The sequence below is a fragment of the Schistosoma haematobium genome, chromosome 1 (assembly GCF_000699445.3).
Source record: "Schistosoma haematobium chromosome 1, whole genome shotgun sequence".
Taxonomy (NCBI): Eukaryota; Metazoa; Platyhelminthes; class Trematoda; order Strigeidida; family Schistosomatidae; genus Schistosoma; species Schistosoma haematobium.
The window spans coordinates 3,263,657-3,282,788 of NC_067196.1; the positions used below are offsets into that span (position 1 = coordinate 3,263,657).

The 19,132-nt window shown below is 35.8% G+C and overlaps 1 protein-coding gene across 3 annotated transcripts in view; it reads right to left on the reverse strand.

The window, feature by feature from the left end:
* Positions 1-18,358, reverse strand: part of RNASET2_4 (Ribonuclease T2) — a 32,266-nt gene extending 13,908 nt beyond the window's left edge. Inside the window, exons 1-7 of one of the 3 annotated variants that reach the window (XM_051212233.1) lie at positions 18,037-18,358; positions 16,368-16,491; positions 14,405-14,528; positions 13,736-13,782; positions 11,941-12,013; positions 9,298-9,365; positions 1,769-1,885 (exon numbers count right to left, since the gene is read on the reverse strand). In XM_051212233.1, coding sequence (XP_051072923.1) covers positions 1,769-1,885; positions 9,298-9,365; positions 11,941-12,013; positions 13,736-13,782; positions 14,405-14,528; positions 16,368-16,369 — 431 coding nt within the window. In that variant the 5' untranslated portion in view covers positions 16,370-16,491; positions 18,037-18,358. Of the gene's footprint in view, positions 1-1,768; positions 9,366-11,940; positions 12,014-13,735; positions 13,783-14,404; positions 14,529-16,367; positions 16,492-18,036 lie in introns of those variants that run through there. The other 2 variants (XM_051212234.1, XM_051212235.1) reach the window with 2 other exon arrangements.
* Between the last annotated feature and the right edge of the window lie 774 nt (positions 18,359-19,132).

Here is a 19,132-nt window from a genome sequence, read left to right on the forward strand (position 1 = left end):
GCGTCTTCATTGTAGTCGTTGGTAGGCGCATAGCATTGGATGATGTTCATTGAAATGCCCTCTTTCTTTGTTTTGAACGAGGCTTTGATGATCCTTGGTCCATGAGATTCCCATCCTATTAGCGCATTTTGCGCTTGTTTGGACAGCATCAATGCAACTCCTTGTGTATGTGGTGCATTTTCTTCTTCATGGCCGGAGTATAACAGGAGCTCTACTGTAGTTAGTCGCTGTTGTCCAACTTGTGTCCAATGTGTTTCACTGATCCCAAGTACCTCTAGGTTGTATCTTCTCATTTCTGCAGCAATTTAGAAGGCTCTCCCGGTGTCCCACATAGTACGAACATTCCATGTACCTAAATAAATGGTCGCTCTGGTTGTCAGAAGGGGCATCGGCCTCGTAACTTCCGAAGGAATTCGGCTTTCATCATGAGGCGTCATAATTCTTCTAAATGAAGACCTTTTGACTCCCAGGGCAGAGTTTAAAAGGTTTGAATAATTTTTTCTGGTTAGCGTTTTTTTAGCGAGTTAGTTTTCTACGGGATGGGGACGCTAACCCCATGCCCAACCCTCCTCCTTTATCCGGGCTTGGGACCGGCAGTAGCCCCCGGAGGGACTCCAGGCGGTAGACACTACTCACAAGATTTCTTGTAAGTAGTATGTAGCGAAGCGTGAAGTCGAAGCTGTCACAGTCGTCAAACGGAGGGAAGAGTTTCAGTACATTTAAAGCACAGCATACACAAAACACTTGAAGATCAGATAAGAAAACAGTTTGGATTGCAGAACATATTTCAACCTGAAATCATTATGCTAAATGCTCTTAGCAGACATTCCTATAACATATAATGAGCGACGAGAATAGTATTAAGGGTAACAGAAAACTTTATGTTATATCCCGATGAGAATAATGAATGGTAACTGTTGGAATCTATTTCTAGACTAATACTATACATCTATTTTTATTGTAATTGAACTAGTCATATTCATGTTCCTCTTATTAGAAGCTTTATTTTGACCCATAAACTATTGTTATACGATTTACCGTTCTTGAATTATTCCAAGTCTACTATTTACAGTCTTCCACATTCACAGCTACTTTTGGCTAAATCTTGTACATATGTTACTTTCTATTCTATGGTGTAATGCAGTCTGTTTGGTTTGTATATAAACCCAGTATGTTTGAAATATACGATGTCGCGGAGTCTAGGACTAGTATTCTGGAGTCAACAGGCAGGAAGACTATATGATTTTTTCAAACTTTGAAACAGATAAATTATTCTAATCCTTCTATCTGTCTTATCAGCCGTGTGTTTGCTCTAGCCAACTACTCACTTGCAACCTTGATCATCCATGCTAGTGAGCATCTGTCCGTATACCTGTATCTTCTTCACCTATTACTCATGAGGTTGGGGTGTCGACCTTCTCCATCTCTCATCTTCACGTCTGCCTGAGTAAACGAGTATTTGAAACAAATTCGTTCAAGTTAATTTGTATTTGGCTTTTATTACCTCCGTCGCCCAAAATGGATTAGCTTATGTAGAATAGATGAGATCAAATGAAGAATTCATATTCATGGATCATTATTCAGCAGTTCGTTAGCGAGCCATAAAGCGGACTTCGACCAGTAGTCTCCTCATCATCATCATCATCATCATCATCATCATCATCATAATCATCATCATCTAGTCATATACATTAACAAAAAAAATAATGATTGTACACCAAACGTTGATATACAAAAAAAACCCAATAATGTTGACGTAAGATATTACCTCATTAAATTCATTTTCAATTTTATCCCAAGTGAAACATTGAAATAATCCAATTCATTTAATATAAATGAATCATCACTTGCGGCACAAACACCATGTTTACTCCATTCATGTTCCCTAAAACAAAAAAGACCATAGAGGGGTTTTGTCGAGATTGTAGTAATTTAGTAATTGAATTCATGAGTCAAATCGAAGCTAGACACCACCATGGAAAACCCGAAAGTACTGGACGGTAGTATCATCCTACTATGGGACTAGGATGATCATTGAACGAACAAACAAATTAAATGAATAACTGTAAACCGAAATATTTTATCATTCTAAAGCCTATTTTAAAACCTGTTGATTTGCTTATTTCTTTATTTAAACAGTTCAGTCAATAAGATGACCCTGGTCCGTTCGAGTGAATGAATCTTGAAGAGAAAAAACATTTACTAAACTCAATGGTAACTACACTGATATGGATGGAGAATATTTGTAGCTCATGTGGATGATTAAGGTTTTATTCTCTGAACTGGATGGTTTGATTGCGGAACATTCATTGTTCTTCTGAACAATATCATCAGTACATACTCCAGTTTGTGTAGAACAAATAAATGTGCTATTATTAATCATTGTAGATATAATTTTGTACTTATAAACGTAATAACAACAAAATAAGTACTTACAAATTATGTATTTAATGGAAACATCTATAACTTAATAGAACAATTACAGTTGCTTTGTCAATAAGTATTCTATAAAACACAATTTAAAATACAGTAATCCAGATGTAAACCCATGTGATGATATAATAAAAGTACAAAGAAAGTTACTTAAATTTACTAACTAACATACTGAAATGAATTCAATATATTAAGTATCAGTCGTATAAACTAATAAGCGAGATATTTTAAAGAAGTTATTCACACTCCAAGCTATTTCAACGACATTCTTTAATTGGTCCTTCTGGCCCCCAAATGCCCTGATACGGCCAAGGGTGAAACAAGTCAACTCTCCCCCTTGAAATGCTTTACATGGTCGCTTTTATACAGCCACTGCTAGCGAAGCCCTACTCACTGCCTTCTAGTGATTGGGATGTTGATTACAAAACTGACAACACGAAAAGATAATGTCTAGCGCTTTAACCAGGATGGTGGACACAGAGAGTCCGCCGAGGAGAAATGAAAAATCCTCATCTCAAACCACCTGCTACCATGAGACTGCATCTCTTTACGTTGGTCCACTGCCTTGTAGATCAAACCTTTAGGTCGAAGGCTACTGGTGTGAACCCCCAAGAAAACCACCTGTTTTGGTTTCAGCAACCAGGTAGTATCATCCCATACAAAATTCAAGTGACCCGTGTGGCGTATATTTATTCGGTGCCCCTTTGTACTAATATTAATGTGTTCAAATAAATAAAAGCGAGACATTTTAAAGAAATTATCCATATTCTAAGCTATTTAAATGACATTCAATAATGGATCTTGTTCATAATATTAGCTCAGTTTTTTAAACGGAGTAGATTTATTCAAAGTTTTTAATCGATCTATTTTATCACCATTCTATGGAAGCTATAAACGAACTATTAGAACAGTTATAAACAAAGATCGATAGTGGCTAGCCGTGAAATTCAGTTTGACTCGCGTTTCTCCCTATTTGTGACTCATCAGCTGGATATACCTGCATCTCAGATTTGAGTCCCAGAGTGATCATCAACTGTGAGATGCAGGCACATCAAGCTGACGAGTCCAAAATAGGCAATTAATGCACGTCAAAATAGATTCGTGCGTCATGGATCCCACTCCTAGCCACTTCCCATCTCTGATTATTAATAATGTTGCCCTTATTCGTAATGACAGTATTATCATGTTGTGTAAGATGAAAAGTATGCAAACTTTTGAGAACGTGAAACTGTTTAATCACATATGTGAATTTCCTAAATATTATCAACCAGTTAGTCACAATATAGAACCTGGTACGTATGTGCATCGATTCAAGTTGTTATACTCCATCAGGACAAAGGGATAAAATTTTCAGTCCGAATCCCAGAATAGAAGGGATAGTAACAGTATGAACGGTAATTGAAAAGATCAGGAATCAAAGGTATAGTTTAAGAAAAATATGAATCAATGAAATAAAAACAAAAACGTTTTGAGGAATTCCGAACCTCAGAATTTGGGGGAAGACAAACAATCGATGCGCCTGCGCCAATGCAAACGATTTTGGGGTATTTCATTCAAAGTCTCGTATCATTGGTTATGATAATTACACGTACGTCAACGAAGTAGTCTGTACCTAATAACATGGCTAAGTTCAATTGTCACTAACTTCATGGGCTGATGCCATATTTTGGTTTGGCCGCCCCTAACTCTTCTCCAGCCTACTCCTGCACCATAAAACATTGCTCGTCGAGGTAGGCAGTAAATGTACATATGTAACACACGCCCCAACCACATCAGTGGATGAAGATTTACAACTTCATTAACCGATTTCCTATCCCAACCTAATACTCTATTCCTAATCCAGGTATAACTTACCTGATGATCCCAAAATACACGAGCAATGCCTCGAAGACACCTATGATCCAATACTAGTAACCTACGTATATTCTGCATTCCTAACGACCATGTGTCACACAAATAAAGTAGGACGGAGCGAACTGCTGCGCAGTAAACTCGTCCTTTGTCTAATAGACAGATACATCATCTACACTACAAGTGACGCAAGTTGGCAGAAGCTACTCGAGGCCTACTGAATCCGTGCCGTTGTATGAACTGAAACAAGAGAGTTTAGATTTGTCTTAGTTTACATCCATTGTAAATAATCTGAATTCAGCAATCAATGTCAAGTGAATACTGTTTATCATAAAACATCAACTGTTGCCATTATCTTACATTCTAATTAAATTATCATTGACATTAATTAGGTAGGGGAAATTGTAAGGCTAATTTACCTCGCCGTTGAGAAGTACTTACAAAGCAATCTCGATATTTTTTACCTTCACAATGCATAATAAAGAACTTAGTGACTGAATTACATTGGCTTAACAACTTATAAGAACTATGGTGTCACGTACAATCATGTTGTTTGAGATCTTGGTCTAATTGTGAAACCCTGCGTGCAACCATTAGCCTAAGAAGCTTGGTCTCTGGAATAAACACGAGTTCGTATTTTTTTTGTCTTTTTTGCAAAAACATTATGTTTAAGATAACAGGAAGGAGTGAAATTTTCCTACAAGTACAAATGGAACCCGAAAATGATACCGATGGACTAATTACATTTTTTTACCCTTCAACACTTTTATTGTATATTACTTGCCCCACAGATTGCTGACAAAGGGGTACGGCGTTAAAAGCGTAGAGCTAATATACATAAAACTAATGGAAAAAAGGGAATCTTCCTTGCTTCATCCAGTTGTCCCTTAAGGTCTACCAGTCACGCTCTCAGGTAGTTAGGACTACTGCTAAACTAATCTTCTATTAAAACATCCTGATAAGTACACTTCCGCAGTGTGGGCAAAAGGGAATCGATAGTTGGTACTGCAATCTAAAGAAAATTGATGCTCCCTGTAGGAATCAAGCCCGTGTTACCTAGCTTCACAGTTCAAGACGTTACCATTGAGCTGTTTTATCAGAACCGCCTAAAGAAAGACAAAGTTCACAAATTACATCATTCATATTGTCGCATGTAGTGGACATTCGACATTCTTCATTAAGTATCATCTGTAAGATACAGTCATACATCGCTTCACACTGAAGAAGGCTTAGTCATAATACATCCCTTAATTTGAGTTATGTGGATAAGACCATTGAATTGAACGTAATCGCCAGTTATATTATCCCATCTTGTAAGAATGACTTGTTTTTCGTGTTCAACAAGTCATCACCTGATAATCCGCAGCCAAAGAATAAATGTGTCACTTAAAATCAGTTGGATTGCTAAACCCTCACTTGTACCCAGAGTTAAATCTGTATTCCATATAGGTGTTTGTGTTGTGGCAACAATCGTTGGTCATGAACTTTACAAGCTGGAGATGTTGGTTGTCCTCCAGCTGGTAATAAAACACTCCCAGGGCTGCTGTCATAATCGTAGTAAGCAAGAAATATATTTTCTTATCCCTCTCGTTCAATGTGACAGTGAACTGAGGGAACAACCACATATTATACCTACGAAAGCAAAATGGTTCACACATTTATGATCGAAAACATTTACTTCATGCTGCTAACATAAACTTGATTAAGAATCGTCTTCAGAATATAAAATCTGGATAGTCAGATTGGAAAAGCCTGTCTAAGTTAACTGATTATTTAATCTATCTTAGATAGGTTATGGTTTACCATTATTCTACTTTACATATCGAATACAATATTTATGAGATCCAAGTGCACTTCTGCGTGACGTTGTCATAAAAGACATGTCTCCTCCAATTTCATGCAATTGGTTCCCTTTATGAATGTAAATAAAGCAAGAACAAATATTGATGCAGAATAGTATGAATTCATAATATTTCTAAGTTTCTCGTTAGCTGCTTACAAACCAAAAAAATGTGATAGAATTTTTACATTTGAGATAGTATGAAAACAATTGACATAAATGAGTGTAACTAACTGAATTACAATAATAACTATATAAATATGCTAGAAGAGGTCAGAGGTTAAAAAAAAGGGAATTAATTCAGGGTGAGTGGTGTAATAGTTTAGTGAAGTTCATAAATTGTGTGATAATTTTAGAGATTAATGGAATTGAATAATGGTAAGATGGGTTACGTAATAATAATTAAATAGAATTTGAAAAGTGAACATAATTTCAGTCAGTCAGTCAGTTCCAACGTAGAACTTCGTACGTACGTACATCATTTCGAGTTGCCACACCACATTAGCACAGAGATGCAGTGGTCGATTCAAATCCCATAGTGCTAGATGTAGTAAGATTATAAGCAGTAATCGGAAAGATTAGGGTTTGAAGATGTTATTCAAGGACTATAATCCAGTGAAATAAATTTGGAAAGAGAAAACAGAAAGGGACATGAAGAAATCAGAAGATTAGAATTTGGGAGAACACAAAGAGTGGATGCACCTGAACCATCGCAAACGATTTTGAGCCATGTCATTCACGGTCTTTACCCATCGGTTGCTATCATCTCGCAGTCCCCAACCAGGTAGTCTACACCTACCAACATGACTCAGTTCACTTGTCAGTGACTTCATGGACTTGTGCCAAGTTTTTGGTCTGGCCGCCCCTAGCTTTCTTCCAACCTACTCCTATACCACTGAACATAGCACGTCGAGGCAGTCGGTGGTTGGGCATACGTAACACGTGTCCCAGCCATCTCAACTGATGAAGTTTCACTACTTCATCAATTGATTTGCCATCCTTACCTAGTACGCGTTCCCTAACAACTGCATTACTTACTCGATGGTCCCAGGATATACGAGCAATGTTTCGAAGACACCTATGATCGAATACTAGTAGCCTATGAATGCCCTCTACTCTTACCGGCCATGTTTCATTGCCATAAAGTAGGACGGAACGAACTCCTGCGCAGTAAACACGTCATTTGGTTGATAGACGGATATCTCGTCTACGTCATAAATGACGCAAGTTGACTAAAGCTAGTCGAGCCTTCTGTATCCGTGCTGAGATTTCGTCACACCAGACCACAAGGGCTGATGATACTTCCAAAATAAGTGAAGCGATCGACACGCTCAACTACTTCACTCCCTATCACTAGTTCGGGTGTCGATGTAACCCAATGCTGAAGCAACATTTTGCATTTCGAACATAATTTAAGAGGTTCAGGTGGTGGAAATGTGTGAATAATAATGTGGTTTAAGAATTAGTTAATAGGGGGAGGGGTAAAAATATTTTAAAATAAATAAATGAATAAAACAACTCAAATAACCGACAAAAAAAAACAAAAAAACAAAAAAAAGATTCAAGGATTACCAGGGTAATGATAAGTTTATTTATGGGAAACCTAGAACAAAAAAGCTTAAGCACTCAATCGATTGTACTACGCTGTATTGCAGATATATTGATGACACATCCCTCGTCTGCAACAATCACGAACACGCCATTAAGCTATTCGATCTATTTAATAAAGCACACGAGGACAGAGTTTACTATGGAACAAGAAGGTGAAGACAAAATCCATTTCCGTGATGTTGGGATCAGACGAACATCTGATGGTAAATTGCATAGACATATTCACCATAAAAATACCTGGAGTGGTCTATATCTCAATTACCACAGTTTCTGCCCAATGAGTTACAAAAAGGGTATTGTACGAAGCCTTTTTGACCGCGCTCAAAAAATTTGTTCAACAGAATACCTTGATGATGAAATTAATCTGATTACTAATGTTCTACGTGATAATGAACACCCAATGAAATTCATCCAGAAATATGCAATAACCAATCCTCGTACAAAATACGATGGAGTAGAAAAGAAAACTTGCTTCTTACATTTACGTTTCAAAGGTGATGAAATTGCCGGATTAATTAGTCACAGATTAAATTCTGCGTTGAAAGGGGCCTACGCAGCAGCAAAACTTACGACAGTATGGCAAACGAACTGCTCACTTAAACAAACTAAAATCGACAAGTCCTCTTTTCTTAGTAGCTTCAACTGTACATGTACGTGCCAAAGCACATACATTGGAAGAACTGAGAGAAGAGTACATGTTCACATTTCTGAGCATGTTCCGAAGAACTTGCGGCTGCGAGGTACTAAGGCTCTAAACAGTGCAATAGCTCGGCATTTAATTGACACCGGGCATACCGTCAACATTTTGCACGCTTTTAAAATTATCAATAGACAAAGAAATACGACTACTCTCCGTTTCACTGAAGCAATTGCGATAAAAACAAAACTTAAACCGGATTTATGCACTCAAAAAGAGACAGTAATAAACTTATCATTACCCTGGTAATCCTTGACTTTTTTTGCTTTTTTTGTCGGTTATTTCAGTTATTTTATTCATTTATTTGTTTTAAAATATTTTTACTCCTCCCCCTATTAACTAATTCTGAAACCATATTATTATTCACACATTTCCACCACCTGATCCTCTTAAATTATGTTCACTTTTCAAATTCTATTTAATTATTACTACGTAACCCATCTTACCATTATTCAATTCCATTAATCTCTAAAATTATCACACAATTTATGAACTTCACTAAACTTTTACACCACTCACCCTGAATTAATTCCCTTTTTTTTAACCTCTGACCTCTTCTAGCATATTTATATAGTTATTATTGTAATTCAGTTAGTTACACTCATTTATGTCAATTGTTTTCATACTATCTCAAATGTAAAAATTCTATCACATTTTTTTGGTTTGTAAGCAGCTAACGAGAAACTTAGAAATATTATGAATTCATACTATTCTGTATCAATATTTGTTCCTCCTCCAATTCATTTGAGTAGTAGGATTATAATAATATCTACGATAATCAGACTATATTATGAACCTTATATTTCCATGATCACTAAAAGTTTTTAACAGGATCAGTACACAGTTATACAAAATAGAATTTTACCAGAAATCTTCGGGATTGTCAAAGTCATTCAGATTAGCCCATTGTTTCTGTAATTCACCATAAATCGGCTACAAAGTACAGACAATATGACAAAACATGGATAAATTGAATCTACAAACTGAAGTATTATAATCAATCTAGTTTCTTGACTTTTATACGTCTTAAAGATGTCACTTTATAAAACTATGTAATCCTTGATAAGCTATCTAATATCAATGAAGGATAAATAGTGCATACACGAAGAGGAATGACATTAAAAAATAAGTGAGTTTTTAAGTGAAAATATTTGATGTCACAGTGACTTAGTAGTTAAGGCTCCCAGGTATCAACCAGTTGGTTGTAGTTTTGAAGCTCATCTAAAGCTTAAGAACTAGAGTACTTAGCAAATGAATTACATTTAATAAAGCATCTTCAACTAGACTAAGTTAAACATCACTCAGTAAACATTAGTTTTTAAACAACTGAACACTTTGAGAACTATCTGTATTCTTCTCTAAGCTACACAAATTTCATAAGTACTACTTTTCGAAGACTGAGAATTCCCTTTTCAATCGTTTGAGGACATCTATCGAGAATATATCATCTTAGTACTGAAGATCTAAAATAAACGAAACTACACGCAGGCAAAGCAATGTATAGTTACCTACTCAGTTTTGTACAACCAAGTATTGTCGTCAGATATCACAAAACAGTAAACTTTAAAACCGACCGTATGAATCCATATTCGGCTACTGAGGTACATGCATTATAAATACCCATGAAAGCTTCTGTGACAATGAAACGATTAATTTGGCCATCAAGTTTCAGTAGCATTGGTATAAACGACAACTATTTTGTGAGAAACGGTTACTCGAAATTAAATGAACGAATTCGGATTACAAGCCATAACTGAATGATTCTAAGATAAGAGTTGAACTTGTGAACTTACAAATCCACATAACTGAAGCTATCGTACAATACAAAGACAAGATTATCAAATATCTTTTACACTGAACTTATTTTGTTGTTTCTTGAGACCGCTAACCATTAGTCCCATATACCTACTGTTTTCAACGTAGCTGTATCCTAAATTCACTTGGTGTTGTTTTAATTGTATCTTCCCATTGTTATTTAGAACTACAAATGATCAGTCTCATGTTGGCATATGTGCATCCTATGCGGATTGCCACGATATAGCCTTAAGTCACAAGCTTTTTTAAGCAAAAATCAATAATGGCTAGCAGTGGAACCCAGGACGCACGTTTCGTCCAATTTAAGACTCGTCAGTTGGATGTACCTGCATCCCAAAGTGTGAATACATGTCATCAAGTGAAACCAGAGTCCTACTTCCTAACACTGACTTTCCTGGTGATACACCCTTATGTGAGGATGGGTGCAGGATTATTCCAAGTGGTTTACTGTGTCATGCCCTCCCTTTGTGATCATTTTCAAAATTACTAGAAAACTTCTGCTTTCATTCGTGCATCATATGGGGATGGGAAGATATTTTATTGACTCACTATATTACCAATATCGACATCAAAAACCGATTCTGCATAAACACCCATGAAAAATCCGTTCCGATGAAAGCGTTAACATTTAAAATAAAATGTTCCGTAAACAAACGTTATTATTTCGTACCCAACTAAATATTGGTACAGTGGTGCGTGAGACTTCTCAAAGATTTTCCACTTCAAAAACCATAGATGCATCATATGCAATATAGTCAGCCATAAAGGATCAATCTGCCGAACTATAGAAAGTTTGACATCAATGTCAACAAAGCCTCTTCACAAAAATCAGAACATGTATATAAACAACATATATGCTACACAACTAAAGTATAGCTGATAAAAGTAGGCATATGGGACCATTGGTTAACGGTCACAAGACAATTACAGTATTATGGAAAAATGATTTCTGAGTAAAAGAGCAAGAAAAATTCTGATTAAACAATAGGACGAAACGGCCGTCCAGTGCTTCCAGGTTTTCCATGGTGGTCTAGCTTCAACTGACTCATGATCTTAACCATTGAAGTTATTTATTTATTTAAAAACATAAACATTCGTACAAGAAGGCAACAAATAGATATGCGCCACATAAATCATTCGATTTATGTGAGGGCTAAGATACTGCTTGGGTGCCTAAACCGAAGCAGGTAGTTTTCTTATGGGGCCACACTCGGAGCCTTCGACCTGAAGGTCTAATCAACAAGGCAGTGGGGCAACGTCAGGAGATGCAGTCTCATGGTAGCCAGTCACCAACAATTGGTTTATACACCATTTGCTCCTTCAGGATCCTGGAGCCAGCCCATGTGCACCATTGGTTTGGAATCAGGGTTTTCTGACTCTTCTAAGTGGACTCTCCATGTCCACTAACCCGGTTAAAGTGCCGGACATTCGCTCTTTGTCCTTTCAATTTTGTAGACAACACCCTCTCCGCGAGAAGGCAGTGAGTAGGACTTCCCTAGCGATGGTTGTATGCACATGGCCATGTGAGAGAATTTCAAGAGGGAGAGATAACACTCACCACTTTCAGCCGTATCAGTTCATTTGGGGGCTAAAGTGACGTGACGTGACGTGACTAAACAATACGACAAATGTAAAATCTACAGCTTTACCAGACAGCATATAAAATTATAAGAAATTGATTTCATAAATTTACCTTGATGTTTTCGAGTTCAAAAGGTGTTTTGTTTGAACAGTTTGTCGGAATACCATATGGCCATATACTTGGCCTACATTCAAAACCAAAATATATGTTAAGCAAAATGTGATTAAATTAACAAAGAGATTTTATCTAACAACATCACTTATATTGAACAAAAACATATTTAAGAATAATGCAATCATCACTTAATTTATCACGAAACTATGGATGGTTTTAAAAACATAAAGTACTACAAAGTCTTCATCTTTCCATTTAATAGCCCAGTAAGCAAATATACTAAGCAATATGTTGGATAATGTAGGGACTATATCTTAGAAACATACATACATACATGCCACTATTCGCGTCAGAGCTTATGGTGTAATGTCAATTTAATTGGACAAAACATAAGATGGTCATCAGAGCTAACAACTCCGTAACATTTTAAAGATTTATTATTAACTCGAAGACTCTCATATTGACTCACAGTATCCACATGACAGTTTGGTAAAAATGATGATAAAACTCATTCGTCTGACTGTGTTTGAACAATTATGTAGTAATGGCAATCACAAGTAAAGTAGAACCTGGCATATACGTGGATCACCACAAGTTACCATACAAAATCAAAATAAAACAATCAAATTATCAAGACAAATAACTCCCAGAGAATTCAAAAGTATAACTAGCAACAGTATGGCAATAGTATATTCATAATCACAAAAATATAATAGCAACCAGAGTAAATGACCTTATGTAACCAATACGCAGCAAGGACGAGGAAGAATGATACTCTACGCCCGTAAGATTGGTCCAATAATAAATAGCTCCGAACGACAAGGAAGAATGCAAGACCGATATTTACCAGTTCAAGATCTTTGTCATATTTTAGACAAGACCAAACCACTCAGCAGACCAATTAGGTAACAGTATTAACAAGGAACAACAATATTTATGATGGGAAAAACAAGTAAGTGGTTCTAGTTTATAAGTGTGAAATGATACAGCAACAATTTATAGTTCAAATAAAAGCGTGGGACTAGGATAATACAAAAATAATAAAACCAAGATACCTAATAAACACTATATATATATATATATATATAAAGTAATAGGATAGCCTCCATAGATTTGCACCTCGTATTATTAAATCATCTCTTACAGCACCTTCCTTTTTTAAAACAAACATGGTTGACAAACCAGTCATTATGGTTCATTTTTAACCTGGTTAGTTTTTTTCGGATGAGTTGTAGCCCTTCTCGAGAAGGGCTTCAAATTGTTTGGAAGTCTTTTAATTTTCTTTCTAAACATTGTTTCAGCTGGAGAAACCGGGTCAATCGTCGTAGAATTCGGTGTCGCACGTTATGTGAGCAAGAACCCCTGTAGTATTTCATTTGATCATAAATTGTTGCTATATCATTTCACACTTATAAACTAGAACCACTTACTTGTTTTTCCCATCATAAATATTGTTGTTCCTTGTTAATACTGTTACCTAATTGGTCTGCTGAGTGGTTTGATCTTGTCTAAAATATGACAAAGATCTTGAACTGGTAAATATCGGTCTTGCATTCTTCCTTGTCGTTCGGAGCTATTTATTATTGGACCAATCTTACGGGCGTAGAGTATCATTCTTCCTCGTCCTTGCTGCATATTGGTTGCTTACGGTCATCTACGCGTGTTGAGCGGTTGTAGGGTATAACGACATCGTTTGTTGTTTTAAAGAGGTTGGTAAAATTAATTCCAAAAATATCAACACATTTCAAGAAGTCTGATTTAAATGTGCAGAAAGAAGCTACCCGTAACTTACCATAGTCCATGAATATTGAAATCGTCGAATTTGTAAGGAAGTTTACACTGAACAAAAAGAAACAAATCGAAATAAATGACACAATAAAAGAAAAATTGTGAAATGATCAAAATGATTAAATACTAAATATTAACATCATCATTAATCCAAGAACTATGAGAGTGAACAATCTTGTTAATTTGATTGATAGCATGAATAAATTCAAGTTGGGTGATATGTAAATAAGTATACCTTAAATCATTCTGATCGATTTTTAACATCAGCAGAAGGCCATTAACGATTTAGCACCTGGTATATATATATACACTGATCTATTATGGGACAGTACATATCAACACAATGAGTAAATTAAGAACACAGAAATACAAAGGATCCAAAATAATGACAACAATAATTGACAAACAAACACAAGAATGATCGAAACGGTACAATAAATAAAGTGGTTTATTCAAAGGACAGTTGATCTCACGGCACTAAATACAATTTAACATTGATAGCCGCAAGAAATAAATCGTTGATGCAGTAGCAAATTGAACTTGAGAGTAAATTCAACTTTCGAAAATGCTACAAAATACTTTGCCAATCAATATTGAGAAAAAAGTCATGACAATGGTCATTTAACAATCAAAATAACATTCATTAAAACATGAAAGACCAATACACGCTTACCGTATGAGTAGAACAATAAGTAGGTGGCCATTCTTGACTAAACACGAAATAATCCCATTCACGTTCTCCATTAACATGTTCGAAGAACACAGAATTCAGAACAAAAAATAACAACAAGTGCAACCTACAATATGAAGTTGTTTAATAGTAGATATTTATACCCTTTCAAATCATACTGAATATAACATACAATGATTATCATCTATACACATTTTACTTCCTTTCGATTTGCGTATGGCTAAGTGAAACGACAAAAAGTTCTTGCTGTAGCTGAATATCAATACATAAAATTGTTGCTTAACCAATCAGAGATACACGTTGAGACTGCACAATAAACGTAAAGAAACGTTGTCTATGAAAAGTGACTGATATAAACACACTGCATCAATTGATTTGGTTAAGCTTGAGGTGTTACACATTTCTTAGTCATTTTAAAGTAAATAATAGGATGAAAACGGAATTATATGGATCCAAGGTTGAATAGCATTTTCCATCAAAGTGAAAAAGACGTAGATGATAGCTAAACAAAAATAACAGTTGTGTGTACCTACTGGTAAAGATGTTCAAATAGTTTGGTTAAATCGTATATTTCACCGAAATCAAATTATATATCTAGTCACTGTTCAATACCTAACATAATGTTGACCCATGCAACACTAAAATGGACGGCCATTAGAGATTCGGAAAATAACTTAATTAGTAGCGATATATTGAGTGGAGTATTACCACCTGAATTCAGTGCGCGGTATGATTGAAAATAATTCACGAATCGTATTTCCAGGTTCAGCTTACTTTGCATTGCGACTGAGTACGGTTATTTCGAATTATGAGCGATTGGGTTTCAATACGAAACAGAATATATGCGTACTAGATATACTGGACGACTAATACAAAACACACGCAAATAAAAAAGAGATTTGTAAGAAAGTTGTATCTGTGAAGACGCCAGAATTCCTTACAAGACTTATTCACCCATCACGCTATGGATAATCATCGAATCGTAATTTAGTAACCGTTCAATCTATCAAGTTTGTCCCATTCCATATCAGAAAGATCACTTTAACCGTTTACAACTAGAAATTATTGTTCAAACTTCAATTACAAATGCCACTATTCTTTAAACTTTCTAGAAAATCTGATACATTTGTAAACATTTTAAGTCAGTGTAAACAGTGACTTATTATCCACAATAAGGATCACAAAAGATCACATAATAAGAGGTTACTGAGAACCGCCACATTTCATCATACCTTTAAGTTATATACCGTTTTTCCCTAACAGCGTCAAATATTATTCACAGCAATCGGATTTAACTCATAACTCAGGTTTGACAACCAGGATCATTTGAAAACGCATAATAAATAGACTGGTTAAACAAGTATGGCTAATTCGACATCAATCAAATGAAAAAACACCATTTAAAACAGCAGCAGGCTTTTCGCAGTCATCTTGCCATCATTAAGTCGCTAGTGCTAACTAAATAGTAACTCGAAATCTGTAGAATAATCTCTGAAGCGGCTGCTCACTTACAGCTGTGAAATATTTCTGACGTGTACATTTTGCAATGTATGTGTTTCAGCGACTTTTTGTTAAACCTTATCCCTAAGTAAAACTTGGGACTAATAAAGGAACTTGACCTAAAAACTCAACATATTTAAGATGTTCCAGAAACAGTGGAAATTTCAGAAATACTTTTTCGACTCCTATTATTCATTTTACGTGATTCCCTGCAGAATTCATTCGAAATCAATGACACTGCAGCAAAAGCATATATATATATATATATATATATATATATATATATATATATATATATATATATATACGACAAGCCAACCTTACTGTTAACTAACTAATTAGAATATTTTCTGCATTCCTGGGACTAGGAACAGCAATAAAACAAAAATGCCACGGCAAGACAAATAAAGAGAACTATACACAAAAATTGTGTGAAGCAACTCACATTTGGATCTGAAGTTGATAAATTAACGAATAAAAATTAGTTTATATATCACCCTTTAAAAGTTCTGATTTCGCTAGGTATTGAGAAAATGGGCTGACAATATTCGTTCTATAAGATCTATGATCTATCAAAAGAAAGATATCATATACTACGATACAGTGCAATTAATAGATCATTATGGTTTAGTGTAAACAAATACCATAAAGTAGAAGTTGGAAGACAGAACTAAGTAAACGTACAATATTTCAACAATTCCCAACAACAATACACGTGTATATAAAATATATGGATAGAATTTGACATTCTGTACAGGAGCTTTACAATATTTCGAAACTTGTAACAGTTCGCTTTTGAAGAATAGGAGGTCAATAGACCTATATTAGTATTGAAGAAAGAAACCTTTGAGTTGATACTTTTCCGAATTCATTTACAGATGTAACTGTGTATCATTTACCTGCAACTACAAGATTCCATTATTTGAAGCTAAGCTAGTCTTTATAAGAGTACTTGTTAATGTACATTTAGGACATTATTCTTACAGGGTTACTCAACTTTTATACTGCTTCATGTCCCCTGCGAGGCGTAGTTTAGTATAGTTTTAAAACTACAAGTGCTGTAGCACTGCAAAAAATTTACTGGAGCAACTTCATTTCCACCTGGGTCGATAAGCTAACCCAATTTTTCAATGCTCTGATATCATCCTAAATTTCGTTTTAAAAACACATTTTCCCAATGAGTTTCGTGTCCCTAGTAAAATGAAAGCAAGTGATACAATGACAACAATTAATAATTTCGTTAACTCCCAGCTATTCATGTGATATGCAGTAAATTTGTAGTCAAGAATATCACTGTGCTTGTATAGCGATTCCCGTTCCACCTGCTGACATTTCGGGTGACGGGAGAGTGTGCAGAGTAGTGTGCGTGGAAAGCTCGAGAAGAGAACACCGAAATTCGGAGACTCATAAATAACAGAAGGTAATTTAATATTCGATTATTAAAAGTCTGTAAGAATCAACAATACAGAATTCCTGAGATCTGGAAAATTAGGACTATTACGACCGAAAACCCAGTACATGGACGAACCAGATTCTGACCACGCTGCTGTTAATGTGTAACGAAAACTGCGGTGACTTACACATACATTTTCACAACCCATGCCAAATGTATGCACCAGTTATGATTGAATTACACATTTATCGCAAACCATTTCATAACCAGACTGCTTTGTCGTCTATCAGAAAGCAGTTCAAGGTCGTCCATATCCCGAGCTTCTAATTTTGGGGAAGTGAGCCATTTTGTGTAAAATTTGTGATTTTTGTGCTATTTCCCCAAAGTTGGGATATTTCACCTTCACTGAAATCCCTAGAATAAGAATGAGATCCAGATGCACCTAACTCTTGCGAATAGTATAAAAGCCAGTTGTAGCCGTTCATGTCTAGCCGGAAGGTACTGTGTGTACTAGGGTAACACGCAGACTTGCGAGGTGTTAGGTAACGGAACATAAGGAATGGTAGGTTGGAAAATCAGCTTGTGCACAAAATGTGCCTATATTTATTACGGAAAGATATAGAAAACAATTAGCAGAAGCACAAGCCTACGATCAAGGCAATATTAATGTAGAAATTAGAAATATAGTTTACCCACATGGAAAGCTTGAAACCAAAGTTACCTTTCTTTTGTTTCAACGACCTTGAATGGTTTACCTCATAGGGGTCATTTCAATTTTGAAGAGCATCAAGGCGGTGGTGTATTTTAAGGTTTGCTTAACTGAATTACATGTGAATTTTACATTTTATAAAACGGCAATTGACGTGTATTCATGTATGTAACGTATATTCTTTCTATTTATTAGCTAAAGGAAACCTCGAGGTCATCTGTTCTTAAAGTATATACTCCATTTGGAAAGGTCGTTTTCCCCTCCAGGCGTCTCCCAACTACAATACACCTATCGCAACCTGCCTTACCGTTGTGGTTTACCGTGTACCTAACAGAAGAACGAGCAGGTGCGTCACATATAACAGCCGCCAACCTAATAGCTATACATTTATTAAACTTAACACTAAAAAGACCCACGTCAGTCATTTCTTTTATTTCAGAGATTGTGTCCGCAGAAAATTCGTTGAATTCTGCCGGCTTACTATTCCCTCCGTAGATCCCTATCATGAACACGTCACTAAGCCGAGGGGCAATGATCCGTCCAAGTATAGGCCATAACTGTTGATTGGAGCTTCTGGACATAGAAAGTCCATCTACATTGACATATAACTTTAAAGACTCAAAATCAGTAGTACACAACCAAAGCTCAGCGTATCTTAGCAGATTGGTTTTCAATCCTAGATGGTAGTAAACCCCACTGCCGATGAACTTTGGTTGAACACTTGGACATGTCTTCAGAACACCTCTGATGCTTTTCGGTATGTCCGGGATAAGAAATCTTAGACCATACAGAACCCGATCAGCATCTCTTATGCTCAGAGATGTATTTGACATTAGATACACCATGAAGTCGTTCATCAGTTCTTTGCGATTCACGAACTTTTGAGAGCACAAGTTCACTTCAGTATATACTATAAGATAGATATTCACGTACGAATTTAATGTTCATACCACTATTATGTGAAAGCCTTTGATTGATGTTGCTAGTGGACGGTGTACTAGTCGAAGTACTTTCATTACAACTGACTTCTCTCTTTACTTCTATCAATTAAGTAAACAACATTGTTAAACTCAGTTACCTTTTAAGGTGCTTTCATTAGCAAACTCAC